At 37.4% G+C, this 20694-nt stretch overlaps 1 protein-coding gene across 6 annotated transcripts in view; it reads right to left on the bottom strand.

Moving 5' to 3' along the window:
- Window positions 1-20694, bottom strand: part of agfg1a (ArfGAP with FG repeats 1a) — a 28030-nt gene that overhangs the window by 3390 nt on the left and 3946 nt on the right. For 2 of the 6 annotated variants that reach the window (XM_026282124.1, XM_026282125.1), the window contains exons 2-11: window positions 8060-8153; window positions 6330-6445; window positions 5811-5973; window positions 5184-5343; window positions 4428-4553; window positions 3642-3713; window positions 1921-2115; window positions 1609-1768; window positions 1446-1525; window positions 1264-1374 (exon numbers count right to left, since the gene is read on the bottom strand). In XM_026282124.1, coding sequence (XP_026137909.1) covers window positions 1264-1374; window positions 1446-1525; window positions 1609-1768; window positions 1921-2115; window positions 3642-3713; window positions 4428-4553; window positions 5184-5343; window positions 5811-5973; window positions 6330-6445; window positions 8060-8153 — 1277 coding nt within the window. The remainder of the gene's footprint in view (window positions 1-1263; window positions 1375-1445; window positions 1526-1608; window positions 1769-1920; window positions 2116-3641; window positions 3714-4427; window positions 4554-5183; window positions 5344-5810; window positions 5974-6329; window positions 6446-8059; window positions 8154-20694) is intronic. The other 4 variants (XM_026282126.1, XM_026282127.1, XM_026282128.1 and 1 more) reach the window with 4 other exon arrangements.

The following is a 20694-nucleotide window of genomic DNA, read 5'->3' as shown; positions in this document are numbered from 1 at the left end:
AAAACTTTTTGATGATATTCTATGTCCAGCACCTGCATGTATATATGTATGTACACACACACACACACACACACACACACCTGTACAACCTGTTCAAATGTTTGGGGTCAGATTTGTTTTCGGAAAACAGAAATGCATCTAATGTGACTATTAAGTCATGTGACACTGAAGACTAGAGTAATGATGCTGAAAATTCAGCTTTGCCATCACAGGAATACACTGTAAATTTAAATTGCAATCATATTTTACAACAACTCTGCTTTTATTGCATTTCTGATCAAATACCCTTGGTGAGCATAATAGATTTCTTCTAAAACATACAAATCGTACCCCAAAACATTTAAGTCTAGCAACATAACAGAACAAAACATCAAAACGAGAAAAACATTTTATTTTATTAGCAGACGCCACTTGGCTTGATATTTTATATCTCATAAAATATTTTTTTTTGTGGCTAATGAACATATGCATTTGGCCAATTTTAATTTAAATTAAAGAATGGAGACCACTGATGTGAACATGGGCTATAGATACTTTTATCTGGGGTTCATCAACTTCAGATTAAAGAAAACACAAGCACACTTTTCTTTAATGGGGTCAAAAGGTCAGGATGACCACAGAACAGCGGTCAGTGTAGTTTATAAAGCCAACTAGTCTACAGTCAAAACCAAACCCCAGAAAAGGAAGAGAGAATAGGGAGAAAAGAGAGAAAGAGAGAGACCGACATACCGAAGTGGGCCGCAGGGTAAGCCTGACCCAGCAGGGGTCCCAAAGTGTCTGATCAGCATGTCAAGAACACAACCACACAAAATCATCACTCACACCTCACTCCATTTTAGCTTTTCTCTCACTTTTGGCCTATATTTAAATTCCAGGAGATAAAAAAAATCTGCTTCTCATTCACATTTAACCAAAGATGCCTCCCCTTCCTGCCCCGTTTCTTTCCCTCTCTGAAACACGAACATTTATCCGCCGCAGGGATGTAGAGACCCACAAATCTCTGCAGCTCTTCTGCGGTGCCTTTGTATCTTGCGTGTGTAAAAGCGATTTCAAGCTGTTAGCTCCTAGCATGAATACAGGGTGTATCTGACCCACTTAAAACTCTTCCCAAAACCCTCTGGTGTGTTAAATAAATAATGAGACAACACAAGAGCTTCTTAAACTCTTTTAAAACAGAGGACAAAGCTGCAGTGAATTCTGAGAAGATACTCTGCGACTCAATTAAACTAAGCTTTAGGAGATAGTTTTAAGCCCGGCCCACACCTGCTGTGGCCACACCCACTCCTGGTACTGCTGCTCTTCCATTGGCCTGAAATGGGTTAGTGGGAGGGGCCTGCGGAGCCCCCGGAGCGACGAATGGATTCGTCGAAGGCCCTGTTAAAAAACACGAGAGATGTAAGAGATTTACTGAATGGATATCTCAAACAGATCTCAAAGATGCTTACCTCCAAAACCCTGAGGCATGCTGGGTAAACCCTGTTGTGCTTGAACTGGAGGAGCAGCCGCAGAGGATCCAAACACAGACCTGAATGCAGGAGTGGAAAGAGAGCTTAACACGAGAGAAAAAGACATTGAGAGATAAAGGGCCACGTCTCTGTCTAGTCTCACCCTTGTGTGGTGGTGGCAGTGTTGTAGCTGCTCACGTTTGGTGCCGAGGAGCTAAAGACATTGTCTAGTTCAGCTAGAGCAGCGTAGCGATCACCGCCCAACAGAGCTGCCTGTGGAGGTGGAGGACCCAGACCTGCTGATGGAGGGGCTGAACTCGTACCTGTGGAGAGAGACAGAAAGTGACAGTTTTTATTAAGAAGTACGATTTTGAAAAGATTTCTTGTGCTTTGTAGCTTCACATAGCATTTGACTGAAAAATGGACAGTAAAATGGGTGAATGATCAAAAATTGTTGTTTCATTGCTGGATGTACCTTGCTCAGGTTTGCTGCCGAACACGTTGGCGAGGGCTGCGTATCGGTCTGCAGAGACGCCGACTGCTTCCACTTTATGCCCCTCTCCCACGGAGTTACTCTGGGTGGAGCTAAATGAGGCGAAATCAGCACTGCACGATTTGGGGAAGTTATCGAAGTTCGCAAAGTTGGCATTGGCTAGTCCTGATGAGCTGCCTGTGAAAGGAAAGAAAGGATGAGCAAATATATGACAGAGGGAGAAAATGTTAAACAGCAATGCTATGTCTAAGTTCTGTTGTTGTGGAGCACCTTGTGCTATTTACCACATTTTGTTTTAATAAACTAAGAATAATTTATAATGACTAAGCTAAAAACATGGAGACACTTTATTTATTTATTTATTTATTTATTTATATAACAGCATAATTGATTTAATTATTTAATAATATAATTGTGTGAATTATACACACACACACATATACATACACACACACACAAACTCAAATTATTAATTTATATTGCTTATATTTTTACACATTTTTTTTACTTGTATTGCATTTATTTTAAAAGAATAATTTTTATTTATTGTAATGGTTTACGTATTTTTAAAAGGTATAAATCTAACAAATACATAAAATGCATATTATTTTAAAATAAAAATATATTATAGAATTATACATAGTATGAAATTTATTAAATCACCAAATGTAACAAAATGCAAAACTTTGTCTAGATAGCTTTTCCCTTAATCTGAAGACTGATGTGTTATATTCATAGTACACCTCAATAGCCGCATTTCCACTGTCGGGTCAGTGCGAGCCAGGGCTTAAAACGGGCCCGGGCCGGGCTAATAGCCTCGGGCCAGTAGCAGCGAGGCCAATATAGCGCAGGGTTTCCACAGTCGAGCCTGAAGCTCTGCTTCACTGAAACCTGCCCTTTATATGTCTCTCAGGAACAACGTCATGCAACCTCATCATTTCACCAACAAAGAGAAGTTATCAGAAAACTAGTAAGAAATAAATCACTGGAACATGCGCGATCACAAAATGAACACGATAACAGTGGCCTTTTATTTGCATGCTTTATTAAATATAGTAAAACGCTGATGCTTTTGAATTTAAATAAGTTATACATTGAGCATAATCAATTAATTTATCAGGCTTAAACATTTTTCACAGAAATTAATGTAGGCTATTTCTATTTTATTTATTTATTTTTATAGCACAGTAGCATGTGTGTCACATTTAGAATGAATGATAATTTCTCTATTTTTTTTAAAAACCTCCCGAACAAAAAAAATTATTATATTTTTATGACATAGGCTACGTGGAGCTAAACTCTCGAGACAAGAGTTATGACAGATAAAATATGTTAAATGAATAAACGATTTAGATAGAGAATAAGAAGATGATGTCTGATTTCTTCAAACGGTCACATTTACCATTTACTGGCATGCCCGCTTTTAGCCCAACAGTGGAAATGCAGCCAATGTGACCCAAGCTGCTTTTTCCCTCTGTGCAGAAACAACATCAGGACCATGTAGCTTAGAGGGAACATTGACTAAGAGTGTCATTCAAATCAGAGAGACATCCCAGGAGAATTCCTGAGGAGCTATATAAGGAAAATCGGATTTTACATCACCGCATGAAAGTGTCACAAGTAGGAAAACAAAATCCATTAAAATTAACTGGTGGTTAGTGTGCGTACGTAAGACACAGACAGCCACACAAGCTGCGACTTACTGTTCATGGCCAGTGAAGGCAGCGAGGAGGTAAACTCGCCCACACTGCGACTAAATGGGAGACTGTTGTATACTGACATATGCACAGGAAATGAGTGAATGACAGCACAGGAATATTAAAAACAGCAGAAAGTAATAGAAATTAGACAACAATAAAAAAAAAGAAAAAAAAGTTTGTCGTCAGTCAGATTTTTTTTTTTTTTAGAAAAATAAATTATTTTGCTTGCCAACGCTGCATATATTTGATCAAGAAATACAGTCAAAACAGCAATATTGTGATATATATTACAATATGTAATTTACTCCTGTGATACGAAGTGGAATTTTCAGAAAAGTTTCTAATCTCCAAAAACAGCTGCTTAAATGTTTTTTTGAAAACGGATACATTTTCTTTAAGGATTATTTGATTCATGTCAAGTTTAAAAGAACAGGATTTATTTGAAAGCTAAATCTTTTGTAACATTATAAATGCATTAACTGTCACTTTTGATCAAATTGGCTTAGAGTTGCACATTTAGAAAAAAATTTAGTAAAAACTGAGGAAAAATAAGTCAAGCTGATATAGCGAGGAACTGAAATGACAGAATGATTTCAACCAGATGTTTCTGCACCCACCACTGGAAACATCAAGTGACTTATTTTTTTATTAGAGAGAATTTAAAAGTTTAACAAAATCACCACTGAAAAAATAAGAAGGAAGAAGTGAGAATGCAAATAAACAGCAATGAAAAAGACAAACAAACATACAAAGGCATTTGAGGTAAATATATGTTCATGTGTTTTGTACCTGATTGTGCGGGTTGAAATGGGGCTTGTGGAGGTGATGGAAATGTCGCTGTGGTTTGAGCAGCAGAACTATTATTGAACGCATCAAAATTCGCAAAGTCTGCATTAGAATTTGCATTCTGTGCTGCTGGGGTCCACCACAAACAAACAAACACAAACAGAAAATGGAATGAGGAGCGACAGTGAAACAAGAATCAAACTATGGAATGAACATGTCCAGCATTTAGGTCAATTTGATTTATTTCCAGTCGGGAGATAAATATTAGATAAATATTCAATTAAATTCCCACATTTCATCTTGTACATTTAGCAAATCTAAACAGTAATGGTTCTGACTCAAATGCTGGTTGCTTAAGAAGATATAACACACACTAAAGTGAATGATATTATGCTTAATAACACAAACCCACAAATAAAACTACACGCAGACAAATACAGATGACATGAACCGAAACCTCTACCTTGAATGCACTAACGCCATGCACATTTTAACAGACAAGGCAGGTTTGATCATAATGGCGTGTGTTTATGTCTGTACCTGTTTACTGGCATGAACCGATACAAAAGCACAATCATTATCCTCTAGTGATGCCAGTAAGCATTAGTGGTTTTATATTTCATGAGGAGTTTTGTGGCAGTGGCTGTTAATAAGTCTAGTGCAGCATGATGGGAAAGCAACCACATCACACTAGGAGTATTCCTGAACCATTTTTAATGGATAGTTTAGTTTGTTAGTGTAGCACGAGTGTGTTCTTACCCAAATGACTGTTGAAATGTGCAAAGTTGGCAAAGTTTGCATTGCCTGTGGACTGCAAGTGCGCAGCTGCAAAAATGTCGCCACCTAGATCGCTGAGCAGGTCGAACTTCCTGTCCTGATGCTGCTGCTGGGTCAGCTGAGTGCGTGACACAACCGGAGACTGAGAAAGCAAGCCGAAAAAAATGTAAAATAAAAATAAACCAGAAATATGTATGAAGAAAGTAGTTTGTATATATTTCAAATAGTTTGGCGTTAGTCTCTTATGCTCACAAAGGCTGAATTTATTTCATCTAAAATATTTCATCTAATATTATTACAATTTAAAATAACTTTTTTCTACTGTAATACATTTCTAAATGGAATTTCTTCCTGTAATGCAAAACCAAATTAACCTTCAGTGTTACATGATCCTTCAGAAATCATACTTACATAAAAATAAAACATTTCTTGCTATTATCAACATTGAAAATGGTTGTGCCGTTTAATATTTTTATGGAAGCCATGATACATTTTTAGTGTTAAAGTAAAAAAAAACATTTATTTGAAACTGAAATAAGTGTATTTACTGACACTGATAAATGTAATGCATTATTTTATTCACTGTATTGTATAAATGAGTTTTGTTACCTGGCTGGGTGTGTTTTTGTTGAGGTGTAAAGTGGGTACTGATTCCCCCAGTAATGTTTTGAGAGGTCGGACCTCTGGAGTGCTGCTGGTGCTGCTGGCAGATGAACCAGAGACGGACGCGTGAACCGATGTCACCGTCTTAGCCTGCTCTGGAGAAACATACCTGAGAGAAAGACATTTAAATGAGAAAAGAACACATCATCATCAAATTATTTGTCTATAAAAATATAATCTTAGAGGTGAACACTGAGAAATTTTCAGGAAATACCACGATATAATTGATCCATCTGACACCACAAATGCAAAATAAAGTGCAAATCAAGACTTATGAGAACCACTTACATGCATTTCAGTTTATATTAATATTTTATTCTCACAACTCGTGCCCATTTATTTGTCTTGTAATAAGTGGGGATAATGTACAGCTCACTTTGCATAGTCGTTTATTGTGTGATAATGACTGAATGCACATGAATATCAAAAATAATAAAGAACATTTCAGCCCATTGTATCTCTCACCATCGCTTTTTTTCGTATTTGTCCTGAAGGAACTCTTTGACTTTCTGAGGTTCTCTAAAGTCTGGGATGGCCAAGTTTCTGTCATCATAAAGGCCGAGCCATATCCGTTTACATACCTGCATAAACACAAAAGCACACACACGAAGAGAGAGAAGGAGAGAGATCAGACGTTCAAATATACCATAAACATGTGAAACAGAGACTCATATGTCAGAAAACAAGACATTTTCAACAGCAGCTCAGTCACTTAATCCTCAGGTTATTAGAGAAGACAGAAAAACAAAGATCCTTCAGACAGACAGTTTATCTTTCTCACTGCCTCGTGTGTGTGAAAAAAAACAATGCAGGCATTCATACTAAAGAAAGTCTCACTTTGAACACACACATTCCTAAAAAGGAAACCAACATCTCAAGATAACATTTGAGAAAACATTTAAATAAACTCTTCTCGTTGAGTCAAACACACAACCACTAAGATAACACAACTGATAAATATAAAAAAATTAAACCATAAGGTTTGCAATGCAAATGTGTGAAACCTCTCACAAAAGTGAAAAGACTGCAACCATTTAGATATAATCAATGCACATTTGTACACACACACACACACACACACACACACACACACACACACACACACACACACACAGCCTTAGGAAACAGTGGTAGCAGCTTATTAACTATGAATATCAACAGCAGAATGAAGACACAATCACTTGACTCTGATGAGCAGCCGTACATAGCTGCTCAAACATCAATGTATTAACACTTTGTGTGCTTGTATGAAAATGTAAGCCTTTGTGAGCATAACAGAATTGCACAAAACATTTTAAAAAATCTTACCAACCTCAGACTTTTAATAGTAGTGAATCTTGCATTGTAAAGATCATTCGTCCAACCAAACTCTGCAATATTCTGCCGCAAAATCAGCTGTTCCTTTTAAATTACTGAAGTTCTGCCAACATCAACAGTTTGCGTGACATTCACTCATCATCAAAAACCAAATTCAAAGTTCAGACTGACAGATGCTGTGAGATTTTAATACACCAAACGTGCTGTGTGTTCAAGCCAGTTTGAATTGGACCCACATAAAACAACATCATGAAACAAAATGCCCACACACACACACACACACACACACACACTTCTGAAGTTCATCATGGTTTAAACAGGAGATTATAGCATGTGTTTAATGAAACACAGAGCACTCAAATAAGAGTCTTCTTGGCATGCAACATAATTTTCAGCTCATCCTCATAAATCAGGCCTCACGAGACCTGGGAACAATCCCAGGAATGTTGAGTTAATCAGAGACAGAGAAAGGGAAGGGGGAGATGAAAAGCGGTCTCATCAGTGATTGCCTAGAAGAAGCTCTTAGCAAAACCTAGATTTTAGAAGTATATATATTTAAATAAACTGTACTTAAATAAACAAAATAATAATCAATATAAGTAAAAAATAAAATAAGAAAAATACTAGAACTACCTATATTTTTTAACACAAATAACAATTGTACAGCTGTTATTCACTGTTCAAGCTATACATGTGTTCAAATTGAAAAAATAAAAAGACATCCCAGAAATTCCTGTTATCTTATCACAGACATATGACTGTAACCCCGTAAATCATCAACTCATTGGTATCCAGATAACAGCACAGACAGCCCTCACAGATGACGACACATTTGCCATGTCAATAAAAACACCACTGCACTTTCGACCATCAATTACCTCATTTCCATGCTTCTGTAGAAATTCTATTTCCTGTTGCGTGAAAGTCGTCATGGAGATGGACTTCACTCTGTGGGGGGGATTCAGGCCTCGTCTAAAGGGAAAGGGAAAGAGAGATATGAGATCAAATTAATCGATTCATCAATTCATCAATTCATCGATTCTCAAAAGTTTTCTTCTTTTCCAATTTTTATTTCAGCAAACATTTAAAAGAAGATTTGATTATTGTGAATGTTGACAAGAACAAAGTGTGATTTGCATTGCTCAGGTAAAATTCTATAGTTATACTACAAATCTTTGGAATCATTTGTCATCACGCGTAAAGGCGCCATAATTTCCACAATGAATGAATGAATGGCGGATGGTGCAACGAACTGTTCTGCTTACACAAGTGCAGACGATGCTCGCTGTGTTTTCAATCTCTGTCGTCTCACTATGATGATCTAAATACATGAATTTCATCACAAGCTGCTCTGAGTCTCTTCATTAGCATTTTATTGTTTCATTTGACAAAGCTACTGTCAGATCACATACACAGCAGCTGCAAGTTCCTCACAGCAACCTGTCAAAATAAAAGTTTATTTAAACGTGAAGAAACCGTCAAAAATATATTACTATTTAACAACAATGCTACTACTACTAAAAATTAATCATTCTTTATTTTTTATTAAGTTTTAAATACAGGCCTGTGGCTCTTTTTTTAAATTCACCATGTGAAAACTGTGACTGTTCTATAGCATGTGTATATGAATTATATTCACTCAATGTAATAAAAAAAAAAAAAAAAAAAAAAAAAAAAAGAGAATTAAATCAAGACCTTGTGAATCTAAATTGAATCGGGACATCTGAATCGATACCCAGTCCTAGATAAAATGATAACATGTTAATTAAATAAAGTGTTGTAAATCTCTTGCAGTATGAATGAGATTTTCTGCTTGCTGTCACGGTAACTCTTCATTACAAACCTGCTTACTGCACACAGATCTAGGACAAGGACAATGTCAAACTGCTCGGCACCTCGCCAAGTCTGTGTGTATGAGGGGCTGGAAGAGAGTGATAGTGTAAAGAGAGAGGTGAGCTAATGATGGAACAACCCCATTTAAGAGATCAGAGCACGTAAACAGCACTAGGAAGTTGTGATTAACTGTAGGAAACTGGGTTTTCTGAGTTAAAAGTATGTCATGTGAATTAAAGAATTATTGTGGAATGTAGGTCACAATTAAGCCATTTTTATGAGACTTTTAGAAGGCTTTCCTATAATTCTTTACCAGAACAAAAATTATTAAATATTTAAAGCTTCAATTACACACACAAGGACTTAATTAGGATTCTGTGTAAACATCGTTAAACTGTTCGTACATAAATTGCTTCACTGAAACGAATGCAACCATTTAGAAGGATGGTTTATAAATGAATAATACATTTCTTTCTGCTTATTTGTTGCTTAATAACATCCCTAATTTCATCTTTACCTCTTATTTCAATAATACTATAAAAAAAAATAATAATAATAAAAAAAAAAGTGTAAGAGAGAAATCAATATGCACAAAATCTGTTCAAAAGTTGTTCAAGAGGTCAGTGAAACAATAATTTAATTTTTTTCTATAAAGAAGTCTCTTTTACTCCCAAAGGCTGCATTTATTTGATAAACATAAAATAAAAAGTAATATTATGAAATATTACATCTTTTTTTTCTTATGATGTCAAAGCAGAGTTTTCAAAAATCTTTTTAATATGCTGATTTGGTGCTCAATAAACATTTATTATTATTATTATTAATGTTGTTACTAATAATTAATGTTGCTGTTGCTTAATATTTTTGTGGAAATCATGATTTTTTGACATTCTATGATGAATATGAAGTTCAAAAGTGCAATTTATTTGAAATGGAAATATTTAGTCGCTTTATAAATATATTTTAGTATTAAAAAGTATTAACTCCGTCCAAAAAATATCTTCCTGAACAGTACTATAACGGTCCAATAACAAAAGCCTCCCAGAAAGAAGTAGATGAGAAACTGAAGACAACTGGAGGAGCATCTGAGGATTCAGTGTCTTTGAATGTGCATGTGTGTTTATTCCACATCTCTGTACACTTGATCTCTGAATGCCCAAGAGCAATGTAAACATGTGTAAGGGCTGCCCATTAGAAAGCCTGTTTCCTTCCTGTATTTACCCTGTTAGAGTGTTCAGATTTGCTCTCTAGGGATCAGAGTCTGTGTACTGCAGGACACGCTGCCTCTGCTTCTCTTACACATCCGCTTTGTTTTTCCATCCCCTGTTCTCTTCCTTTATCTTTCATCTAATGATGCAGCTAATAACTAACAGGAAGTTAATTTAGGTAGTTAAAGGAACAATTTACCCAATACTAAAAATGTATATCTTCCTCTCTTTTGTGGACCACAAAATTCATTTTTGGCTGAACTATTCCTTTAAGAAACACTCCCATGCACCTGTTTCTCTGCCAATGTGATGGGAGGGTGCATTTAGCACAAGTGTAAGTATAAAAAACACATTTAACGCTACTCCGCTGTCCCTCTGTGCTGAAACGGGTGACCGTTCATCTGACACCTGAGGCACAACAGAGGTTCAAAACACCATTCACACAAACACACCCCCTCGAAACCCCCAAAAGGCACATACACACACATCAACATGCTACTTCTGCACTAACATTCGCTGTCTGTTTGCATGTGGGAATGCAAGTGCACTGTTAAATTCCCCCAAAACAATTTTCCACCTCTACAGATGTCACCTGTTACTTCCTCTACATTATATTATAAGTGTGTGTGTGTGTGTGTGTGTGTGTGTGGGTGTGTGGGTGTGTCTATGAAGACGTGAGGCATTCACTGATAAATTCTAAAAAAGGCATGAACAGCAAGAAATTGGTAAGATTAGACCAGGTGATAAATTATTCACAAGACCTGCTGTGGGCCATTGGCACAGGGTTGGGATTCTGTAACTGTGGCCGCCAAGAAACATTCGGGCTGAACTTCCTCAAGATGAACGTATAACTACCTCAACGGGTCCCAAAAACTGCCTGAAACCAATAGCACCAGGAATAATTCTTCAGCAATCTCATAGTATAATGCTTGATAATTATGCAAATATGTTATGAATATGTATTTATATTAAATCATTTGGCATCTGCTTAAATTCAAGGTGACTTACAGTGCACCTTACCGCAGAGGAAGACCCTTGAAGTAATCTGAAGTGCCTTGGTCAAAAACACAATGGTACAATTGTGCATATGTATGCAAGTAGTTCATCTAAAACCAAAAATGGTCAGCCTCATGTTGTGTCAAACCTGTATGACATTCATCTGTGGAACACAAGAGAAGTTTACCAGAATGTCCCACGTGCTCTTTTTCGTATAAAAGAAGTGAATGGGGACGGATAAGGACAACAGCTTCAAAAGGGTGATACATTTGACTTTAGCACTATATTCCAAGTCTTTTGATGCTATACACTTGTGGGGAAACAGACTTGAAATTTAAGCATTTATTTATCTTGTCAACCTTTCTTGACTTTAAGGGCCTCCTTTTTTAACTATTCTGGCTGATGTGTGCTGAGGTCCCATAGTGGGTCCTGGCCTCCTGGTTGAGAATGAATGATCTTTTTGATTGACCCTTTTTTCAGAAAAAAGAAAGTCATGGGTTCTGAATGACATGATGGCGATTATATGATAACAGAATTCTCTTATTTTTGGTGAATTATCCCTTTAATCAAAGTATCTCTAAAGTTCTTCAGAATTCTAGTGATTGAAAATGTGCTGGTTACACGCTAAAATTGACCAGTACACACAGAATGCAAACAATTTGTATGCTTTAAATGTAACAAAATCAAGGCAAAGTTTAAATCATTCCCGAATTGTCTGAACAGAAATGGGATCGACCTCAAAGTGAGCAAATGGTCTCTTGTCATCCGGCCTGCATTCTAAAAAAAGGGAGCTCCTCACTTCATCAGGCTAAAGGACGACACACTTCGCCCCTGACATAGACAAGAAGCATCAGAAACAGCAACAAGCTAAACACCAGAGCATAATAATGTTGTCATCTTAGGGGCGGGGTTTGAAGAGACAGCTGTCCAATGATTTTTATGGGTCACAGCCTGATAAGTCATTGAGAATTAAAAGAAAGAAAAAAAAAAAAAGGCACTTAATCCGAGTCACCAGGACAACTGAACATTATTTAGATCAGGATTCAGGACACAGGTAGATGGATCTACACCTATCTCGGGCGGCACTGTTAAATAAATGACCCTGACACACATACTACACAAACAAGAAGAGTAACCCAGGCCTGATACCTTGTGTACTGGGTTACTTGCATTTGTTCAGAGGGTTTTTATTTGACTAAAAAGTAGCGCCAATGTTTTGTTTTAATGTTTGAGATGGAAAGTTTGCTAACAGTGCCTAAGGCCAATGCTTTACCTATTCTAGCGTGTGAGAAAGCCATTTTAGCTGGTGGTGAGAAGCTCTGGCATCGACTTCACACACTGAGTGAGCCTGCAGATGTCGCATATGGTTTCATTAATGAGAAAAGCCATGAGTGTGAGGTGTGCTTTTGCGATTGGTGTTTGTATCGATGTTGTTTGTGTGTGATGATGGTGATGCTTTGAATAGGTGGATGAAGGGCTCTGGGAAAATGGGTCAGAAACTGGGTGATTGGCCAGTCTCCACATAGTAATAATGTATGGCTAACAGAGAGAGAAATAAACAGTTTCTACACAGAGGTCTGTGCGTATGAGAGTAGGGGTGCTCCGATCATGATCGGCCGATCGTTAATGCGCATCTCGTCAGTAAAGCCGGTTCTCTAATCAGCGGTTAATTCCATCAGGTGCGTGATTTCACATAGAGCAGCTGTTACTACACAGAGCCGTTGTTAACTGAGAAGATGCGCCAAAAAACGCTGAAAATGAAGTGGATTTGCGCATCTTCTCTATTATCAACGGCTCTGTGTAGTAACAGCTGCTCTATGTGAAATCACGCACCTGATGAAATTAACCGCTGATTAGAGAACCGGCTTTACTGACGAGATGCGCATAAAGATCGGCCGATCGTGATCGGAGCACCCCTATATGAGAGTTTACTCAATACTCTCTACTAGTTCACCCAAAAATTTAAATTAGGCTGCGTTTTACTCACCCCCGAGGCATCCTGGGTGTATATGATTTTCTTTTAGACGAATTCAGTCAGTTATATAAAAAATGGTCTTTGATCTTTCAAGTTCTATCATTGCAGTCAGCAGGTGTTGAATTGCTTCAGTACAAAAGATGTGAAAAAAAAAAAAAGTGTCTCACATGGCTCCGGGGGGTGAACAAAGGCCTACTGTAGCAAATCATGCATTTGTGTTAAAAAAAATAAAATAAAAAAATAAGTAATAATCACTTTAATCTAGCTTGCGCTCACAGTTGTAAACAAAGCAGTTCCGGGAGCATGATGCATGAGATCAGTGTTGCGCATGCGCTGGTGAGTCTTATGAAAACCAACGTTTGTTTACGGGATCAAAAGAATCAAAGTTTCCTTACTTTAGCAAAGGAAAATCATCGTTTTTTACTTCTAATTAGTGATCGCAGTTTTGTTTTGATCTCTCTGATGCGTTTCTGCGTGTGTCACTTCTGAACAGCGGATGCACAGCGCTGACCTCATACGTAATTCCCCCGGAACTGCATAGTTTACAACAGTGAGCGCTAGACTTGCTGTGATAGACGGTGCTTACTAGAGCTGCAACTAACGACTATTTTTTCTGTCGACTAATCTAGCGATTATTTTTTCGATTAGTCGACTAATCTAACGATTATTTTTATAACAATAAATAATTAATCTAATGTTCTTTTTTTTTAAATTAGCTAATGAATCCTTTGGATAACTTTACAAAAAAAAATAAGTACAACTTCTAATATAATATTTCAACCTTTATTCATTTTCAACTTATGTGGTTGAAGTTTTTACAGTATAAAATAAATAGATATAAAATAAAATAAATAAATAAATAAATGGAGGCAAAGAAAATTATTTTACTATGGTAAATATGAGCTTATGATAGCATTTATAATTAAACCACAGTAGCCATAAATTTACAGTTGTCTGAGACGTCATGAAATGTTCTTTAGCATCACAAACCATAAAATGTAGTCAGGGTTCTGCTATGGTTTAGTATGGTTTCCAGAGATCTGGAGCTGATTCGGGGTGGCTCGGTTGTTTGTGACTGTTGTCTCGCGGCGCGCTGTCTTTTAAGGGGCCGTTCACATATCACGTCTATTGCGTACTCAAGTTCGTCATTTATTTCCAATGTAGGCGCGCGATAAGCACGCTCATAATGGAAGTGACGTGGTCGCGACGCGCAAGCGGTGCGACACGCTCGTTTTTTCCAGGCGCGTCCGCACCGCATCGAGTTATTAAAAACATCTTAACTTTTCAGAATGCCGCAAGCGCAAGAATATCAGTATCACGGTAACCAGTTAAACCGTCACACCGGAGAGTGCCAGGATGTTTTCCTCTGAGGTGCTCGCGCATCGCAGTTGTGCTGCCGTGGTTCACCATATCGTTTTACAAAGGGAACAAACAAAGGGCCATTTTATTTGTCCTGTGTTTAAAGTATTCACATACTTTTGATAACAATAGTCTCTGTTTTTGTGATAGAATGCAACTTTCTCCATTCACATTATGTAATTACGCGAGATGTAAACAAACAGTGAGACGCGTCGACGCATTTCACGCATGTCGACGTATTTTTGTAGTCGACGTAATCGATGACGTCGACGCGTTGTAGCAGCACTAGTGCTGACGGTAATACTGGTGTAAGTCACAACACTGGTTGTGTCACTTGCCCACCGTGACACTGACCCCCACCGTCATTTTGATTTTATTTATAGCAATTAAAGTCTTTTAGTTCAGTAAAATAACAGACACTACAATTAAAAAACTGAACGCGGGTGCTCAATGCAGCGTACCTATTGCATCTAGGGCTGTCAAAATTGCTAAAAAATTATGTTTGAATATTCCCTCTAAAAAAAACACAAATATTCGAACTATTCGAACATCTGGTTGTGCATGTTGTCAATGACGTGCATTACGTCAATAACATAAAAATATATGACAACGTATTACCTACACAAAAACAAGGAGATCAACTAATAGCCAATACTGCAGACCTCACGCTCTCTCACCCTCACATTCTCTGAGCATAACGGTTTAAATGTACAAACTAATTTTGAGTGCTGATCAAGAGTTTTGTGCAAGCAATTTAAGGTCACGACTGTTTTCCCAAATATAGCAGGCTTCATTCAGTGATTGAAACAAATATTAATACAATTATAATAATTGAAGTTTTACAGCATATAGAACTGATATTGCATGCTCCGAGCGAGCGGTGCTGTGGTAAACATGGAACTTTTCCTTGACATGAAACGAAAAATAAATCAAACCTCGGTTCTATTGCTTGACAGAACTCCCCGAAGCCTGTCCCATCCGCGATACTACAAATGAACGAAATTAATTTATCCGTTATGGCTTCTTGTCATGTTGCAGACAAAGAGCTTGTGGCAGGCGATGCAAATTAACGTTAAGTGTCACGACGTGACTGTTAAGCTGGAGTTCAACACATTATGCCATGCTCATTTGGGTGCACATTTTTGAGATGTGACCTCATGTTGGTAGTGGTCGATTGGTATGCTAACTGTATCTTAGCATGCAAACAACTTTATCTCATGGGTCAACAATTTTACCTCACTTTCTTTGCTGCGGTCGAGTTGGGCTCTGCTATTGCTGGCATCTTCCGTGAAGACGCGTCAAGTTTCAGCAGTGATGCTGTGCCAGTGCGACTCCTGTGACCTGTCCGTGAACCCTCAGGTGCGCTAGCCCGCCCACTCGCAAAGCAGACAACCACGCCTCTACTACCACGGGCATTTTTTTCCATATTTTTTTTATTCAAATATTCATTTTCACCTTCGAAATTCTTTTTTTTTTTAACTATTCGAATACATATTCAAATTTAGAATATTTGTTGACAGCCCTAGTCGCATCACAGATCAGATTTCATTTCTCCATTGAGGAGAGCTGACTGACAAGAAGAGTGAGGCAATACAGACAAGATCATGGCGGATAAATTAGTTTTGAAACTAAATGCAAAAGCAATACTTTGGAATCTGAAAATTCTGATGACTTTTTCAATTTATCTAAGGTGATTTTGCTACTATTTTGAAAGTGAAAGTAAAATGTTCACGCTGCTTTTACAAGCTATTTAAATTGAAGGGAAATATAAAAAAGAGAGAATATGATTCAAGTGATTACTACTTTTTGAATATGGATATTTTTCTTACAAAAACACATTAGTTCGCTATTGGAGGCCTTTGTTCACCCCCGGAGCCATGTAAGACACTTTTTTTTTTTTTTTTTTAAATGGAAGGGCGCTTTTGGTTTAACGTCTTTTGGACAGCTTGAAAGATCAAAGACAATTTTTAATATAACTGACTGAATTCGTCTGAAAGAAGGATGTCACATACACCTACGATGCCTCAGGTATGAGTAAAAAACAGCCTAATTTTCAGTTTTGGATGAACTAGCTCTTTAAGAAATCACTGCAAACAAAAAATGTTCAGACTTCCTCTGAACACATCAATGCCAGTCAGTCATCAACAAACCCACACAACATATACACATATCAAAAAAAGCATCTGACAATGCATGTCTGGAGGAAAGTATTAGGACAGACTACTGTTCAAAAGTTTGGTGTAAGTAAAAGATGTATATTTTTTAAAATACTAATACCATTTAAAAAAAATAATAATATTAATCAATCCTGAAAAAGATGCAGCCTATCACTATTTTCACAAATATATTTTGAAAGCATCATGTGACATGAACTGAACTACTGAAAATTCAGCTTTGCCATCACAGATATAAATTACATTTTTTAAAATATATTTAAATAGAAAGCAGTTTGTGTGTGTGTGTGTGATGCATGTATAAGTGTGTGTGTGTGTATATATATATATATATATATATATATATTAGGAGTGGAACGATAAATGCATTCATACCAAACCATCATGGTACGGAAATATTGGTTCAGTGTATGTAACAATGTGATAATATTAAGTATTTTCACAGCTACGTAGATTTTTTATTCATTTGTCCTACTGACTGTCTGTTCAGAATAAATGAAAAGAAACCAAACATAGTAGATTTTTTTTCTTAGATTAGATTTATTCTCAATTTACCAAGCCCAATCTTTTTTAAAGTGTACAAACTACTCACCATTGCACAACTCACTACATATTTAACTTTTATAACACCTTTTAAAAATAATATTTATATGTGGCATACCAAATAACGCCCTTTATCCATGATTTCACAATACAGCATGGCCTTGAGGGCCTTATATCGTGTTTATAAAACGGTTACTGCTTAATATAAAAAAAATACAACATTTCATAAAGCAAAGCTAAAAAGCCAAAGAGTGTAAAAGGATAAATGCAATGTAGATGTGTATTAGGGGTGTAACGGTTCACAAAATTCACGGTTCGGTTCGATACGATACACTGATGTCACGGTTCGGTTCGGTTCGGTTCGATACGTTTTAGATACAGCAAAATGTAAAAACATCTCAACTTTTCAGAATGCCGCAAGCGCACCGCGGGTCATGTGACAAGAACCAACCAATCAGCTTCATCCTTTCCCGTAACAACGTTGAGAGCTCAGCCAAGATGAAGGATCAGCTGATCATAGTTGTATATGGATTGCAATTTTGAAATAAATTCAGTAGCAGAGCTACTGCAAGCGATTTTTAGAGCTGCAAATCCATTTATCCTTCGCTGAAATTTCCGCGTCTCATGGAGAGAGCACGTCATTGTTGCTTAGCAAAGACAGACGCCTCAGGAGAAAGACGCGCTTAGAGTTTTCCATGCGTTTTTAGGCACGATATGTGAACGGCCCCTAAGGCGCTCGCTCACTCAGCACGCGCTGAAGGCTCGTTGCAAAATGTCTAATGCATTTAACAGACCAGAAATATAAGATCCTAAAATAACCAACAGGTCTGGTGTTTGGGTTGGATTCCCTGTAAGCTATAGTGTCTAAATGCTGCAGGGATAGTTTGCTGCGTGCATGTTTCTCCTTTTTTTCGTCTTTTCCCAGATAGTACTGACGCATATATCCCAGATATACCCGCTGGTTTTTTTTTTTTTTTTTTTGTAATCCCGCTGGTGTACCCTCTCATGTTGCAGATGCGACATACCGTTGTTTATTTATCCACCACTCTCTTGCCATCACCATTATAGCTTAAAGGGAATCCAAAGTGCACCCAAACACCAGACCTGTTGGTTATTGGAGGATCTTCTCATTTCTAGTCTGTTAAACGCATTGGCTATTTTGCAACGAGCCTTCAGCGCGTACTGAGTGAGCGAGCGCCTGCTGAGTAGCCTAACATAAACATATAAGATGGTGTTTTTTTCTTCTTCGGGAGTGTCAGGGGCGTTGCCTGTTACGTTGTTTGGGTTATTGGGCTACCTTGTTGAACGCATATCATTATATTTCTTTCTCTCTCTTTTTTTTTTTTTTCAAATATAATTAATTACTCCAACGAACCGTTCGGTATACATAATGCGTACCGCGTACCGAACCGAAAGCGTCGTACCGAACGGTTCAATACGAATACGCGTATCGTTACACCCCTAATGTGTATACATTATGCACACAGAGTAAAGTATAAAGACTACTACTGTACTGTAAAATACAGTTTTTTTTTAATCTACAATGGCAAACCAGCCTACAGGAAATGCCACATGCTTAAACAGTAGCTTGTGGCATGAGATGATGATCAAAATCAAGACAAGACCTGCGGTTTCTGATACATCAGCGACTACGGAAACAAAAATGAACTAGATAGAGAGAACAGGAAAGAAAGAAAGACAGACAAAAACAAGAGTAGCCTATGTGGTTAAACGATAGAGTGTGAGAAAGGAGAAAGAAAGGTAAAGCAAGACAGTGAAAGTGAGTGAGGAGCGGAAGATAGAAGAGAAAGACAAATGGACCCACCCTGTGCTGGAATGTGTTTACCCAGTAACTGACCCCTAAATAAAACTAACAGGGAAGTGTTTGTGGGTAGCTTGACTTCACCCAATCTCTACTAAAGGTAATGCTCCTCTTTCTCAGACCAAAGATCTCTTCTCCTGCTCAGAGATTCATGAAGGGAAATCACAGCTGAGATCAGTGGGCAGCAGATAGGGTTTCTCCTAATGATATCTTATAAGCAATGTGTTCAGTGGCCAATGTTATACTGATAACTAGTGGTCGACTGATATATAGGCCAATATTTGGCATTTTTTCAAATATCGGCATTGGCCAATGGGTTTTTCTGTTTGCCCGATATGTTCGAAGCAAGACTTTTATTTTGATGCCGCTGAGAGCGGCCATCAATCATTAGTCTTTGAATGACAAATGAACATTTAATTTCACAAACCTTGCAAACTTAGCCGAATGCAGCTGTGAGATCTTGTGAAGTTTGTATCCAGCATGATTGCATGTTCTCTTTGTGACAGTCGGTCCATGTGAATTGAATTCTTTAAACTCATGATTTCAAATTATGCTGTGCTTTATGCATTTGTCCACTGTCATATTCATGTCACTGTCACTGTGTGCTTTATGTAAAATGAGGGTTACCATGGCTTTATTTGAAAAATATGATTCCCAATGCATGCACACAAATATCCCAGAATACTGAGTGCCCTGTTGGTTACAATGTTTATTTAAATTTCTTAAATAATAATAGTTTTAAAAAATTATAATCGGCTTTATATCGGCTATCGGCCCCCTGCTTTCCGGCATTGGCTGTCAAAAATACATTATCGGTCGACAACTACTGATAACATACAGTATAGAGTGAACGCAGGTAAATTAGGTCTATTTTGAGACATTTTAGCACTAATGATGAAACCAATGTTTCACAATACACAATCATAGCATAAACTTCTGTCCTAGTGTGATTTCATCCATCAAATGAAGTGAATATGAGATAAGTGTGAATGTAGCAATGGCTTTTCACACAAACAAACAAGCACTGACACAGCTCTGAAGTGAGAGGACAATGTGTACTTCCTGTCCTACCGTTTCCACTTCCTGTGCATGTGCAGACCACATGCTGCTGATGCTCCAAACACTTCCTGTTTAAGAAACTGATGGTCATATGTACAAGCCACAGAAAGATCAGTGATTATAAATGCATAGACGAGTGTGTGTGATTAAAGTTCACATCAGATATTAGTCACCAACACAGAACTGAAGAAATCAGTTAGCATGAACAATTAAAATCCAATATCAATGGATATGTCTTTTTAATCAGCAATGTGAAATCAAAATATAGTACATACCTAATTTCTGACATAATTCAGCCAAAAAGGCTCAATCTAATTAATTTAAACTAATCACAGACCATAACTGAAAAGACTTTAAAAACACTGTAAAAGCAGCATGGCAAAATCTACATTCAGTCCTACTGGATTACAACTGGGAATCACTGGCACACTTGTGAATAAGGCAAAGCCAGAGGACCATCTCCCCGTACAAATGCCCTAATTAAAATCCGACACCAAATAGCTCACATTAATATCTTAACACGTTAATCATTCACTTTTCCATA

This window comes from Carassius auratus, chromosome 15 (assembly GCF_003368295.1).
Source record: "Carassius auratus strain Wakin chromosome 15, ASM336829v1, whole genome shotgun sequence".
NCBI classification, from domain to species: domain Eukaryota; kingdom Metazoa; phylum Chordata; class Actinopteri; order Cypriniformes; family Cyprinidae; genus Carassius; species Carassius auratus.
This window is presented reverse-complemented; position numbering and strand designations above follow the sequence as displayed.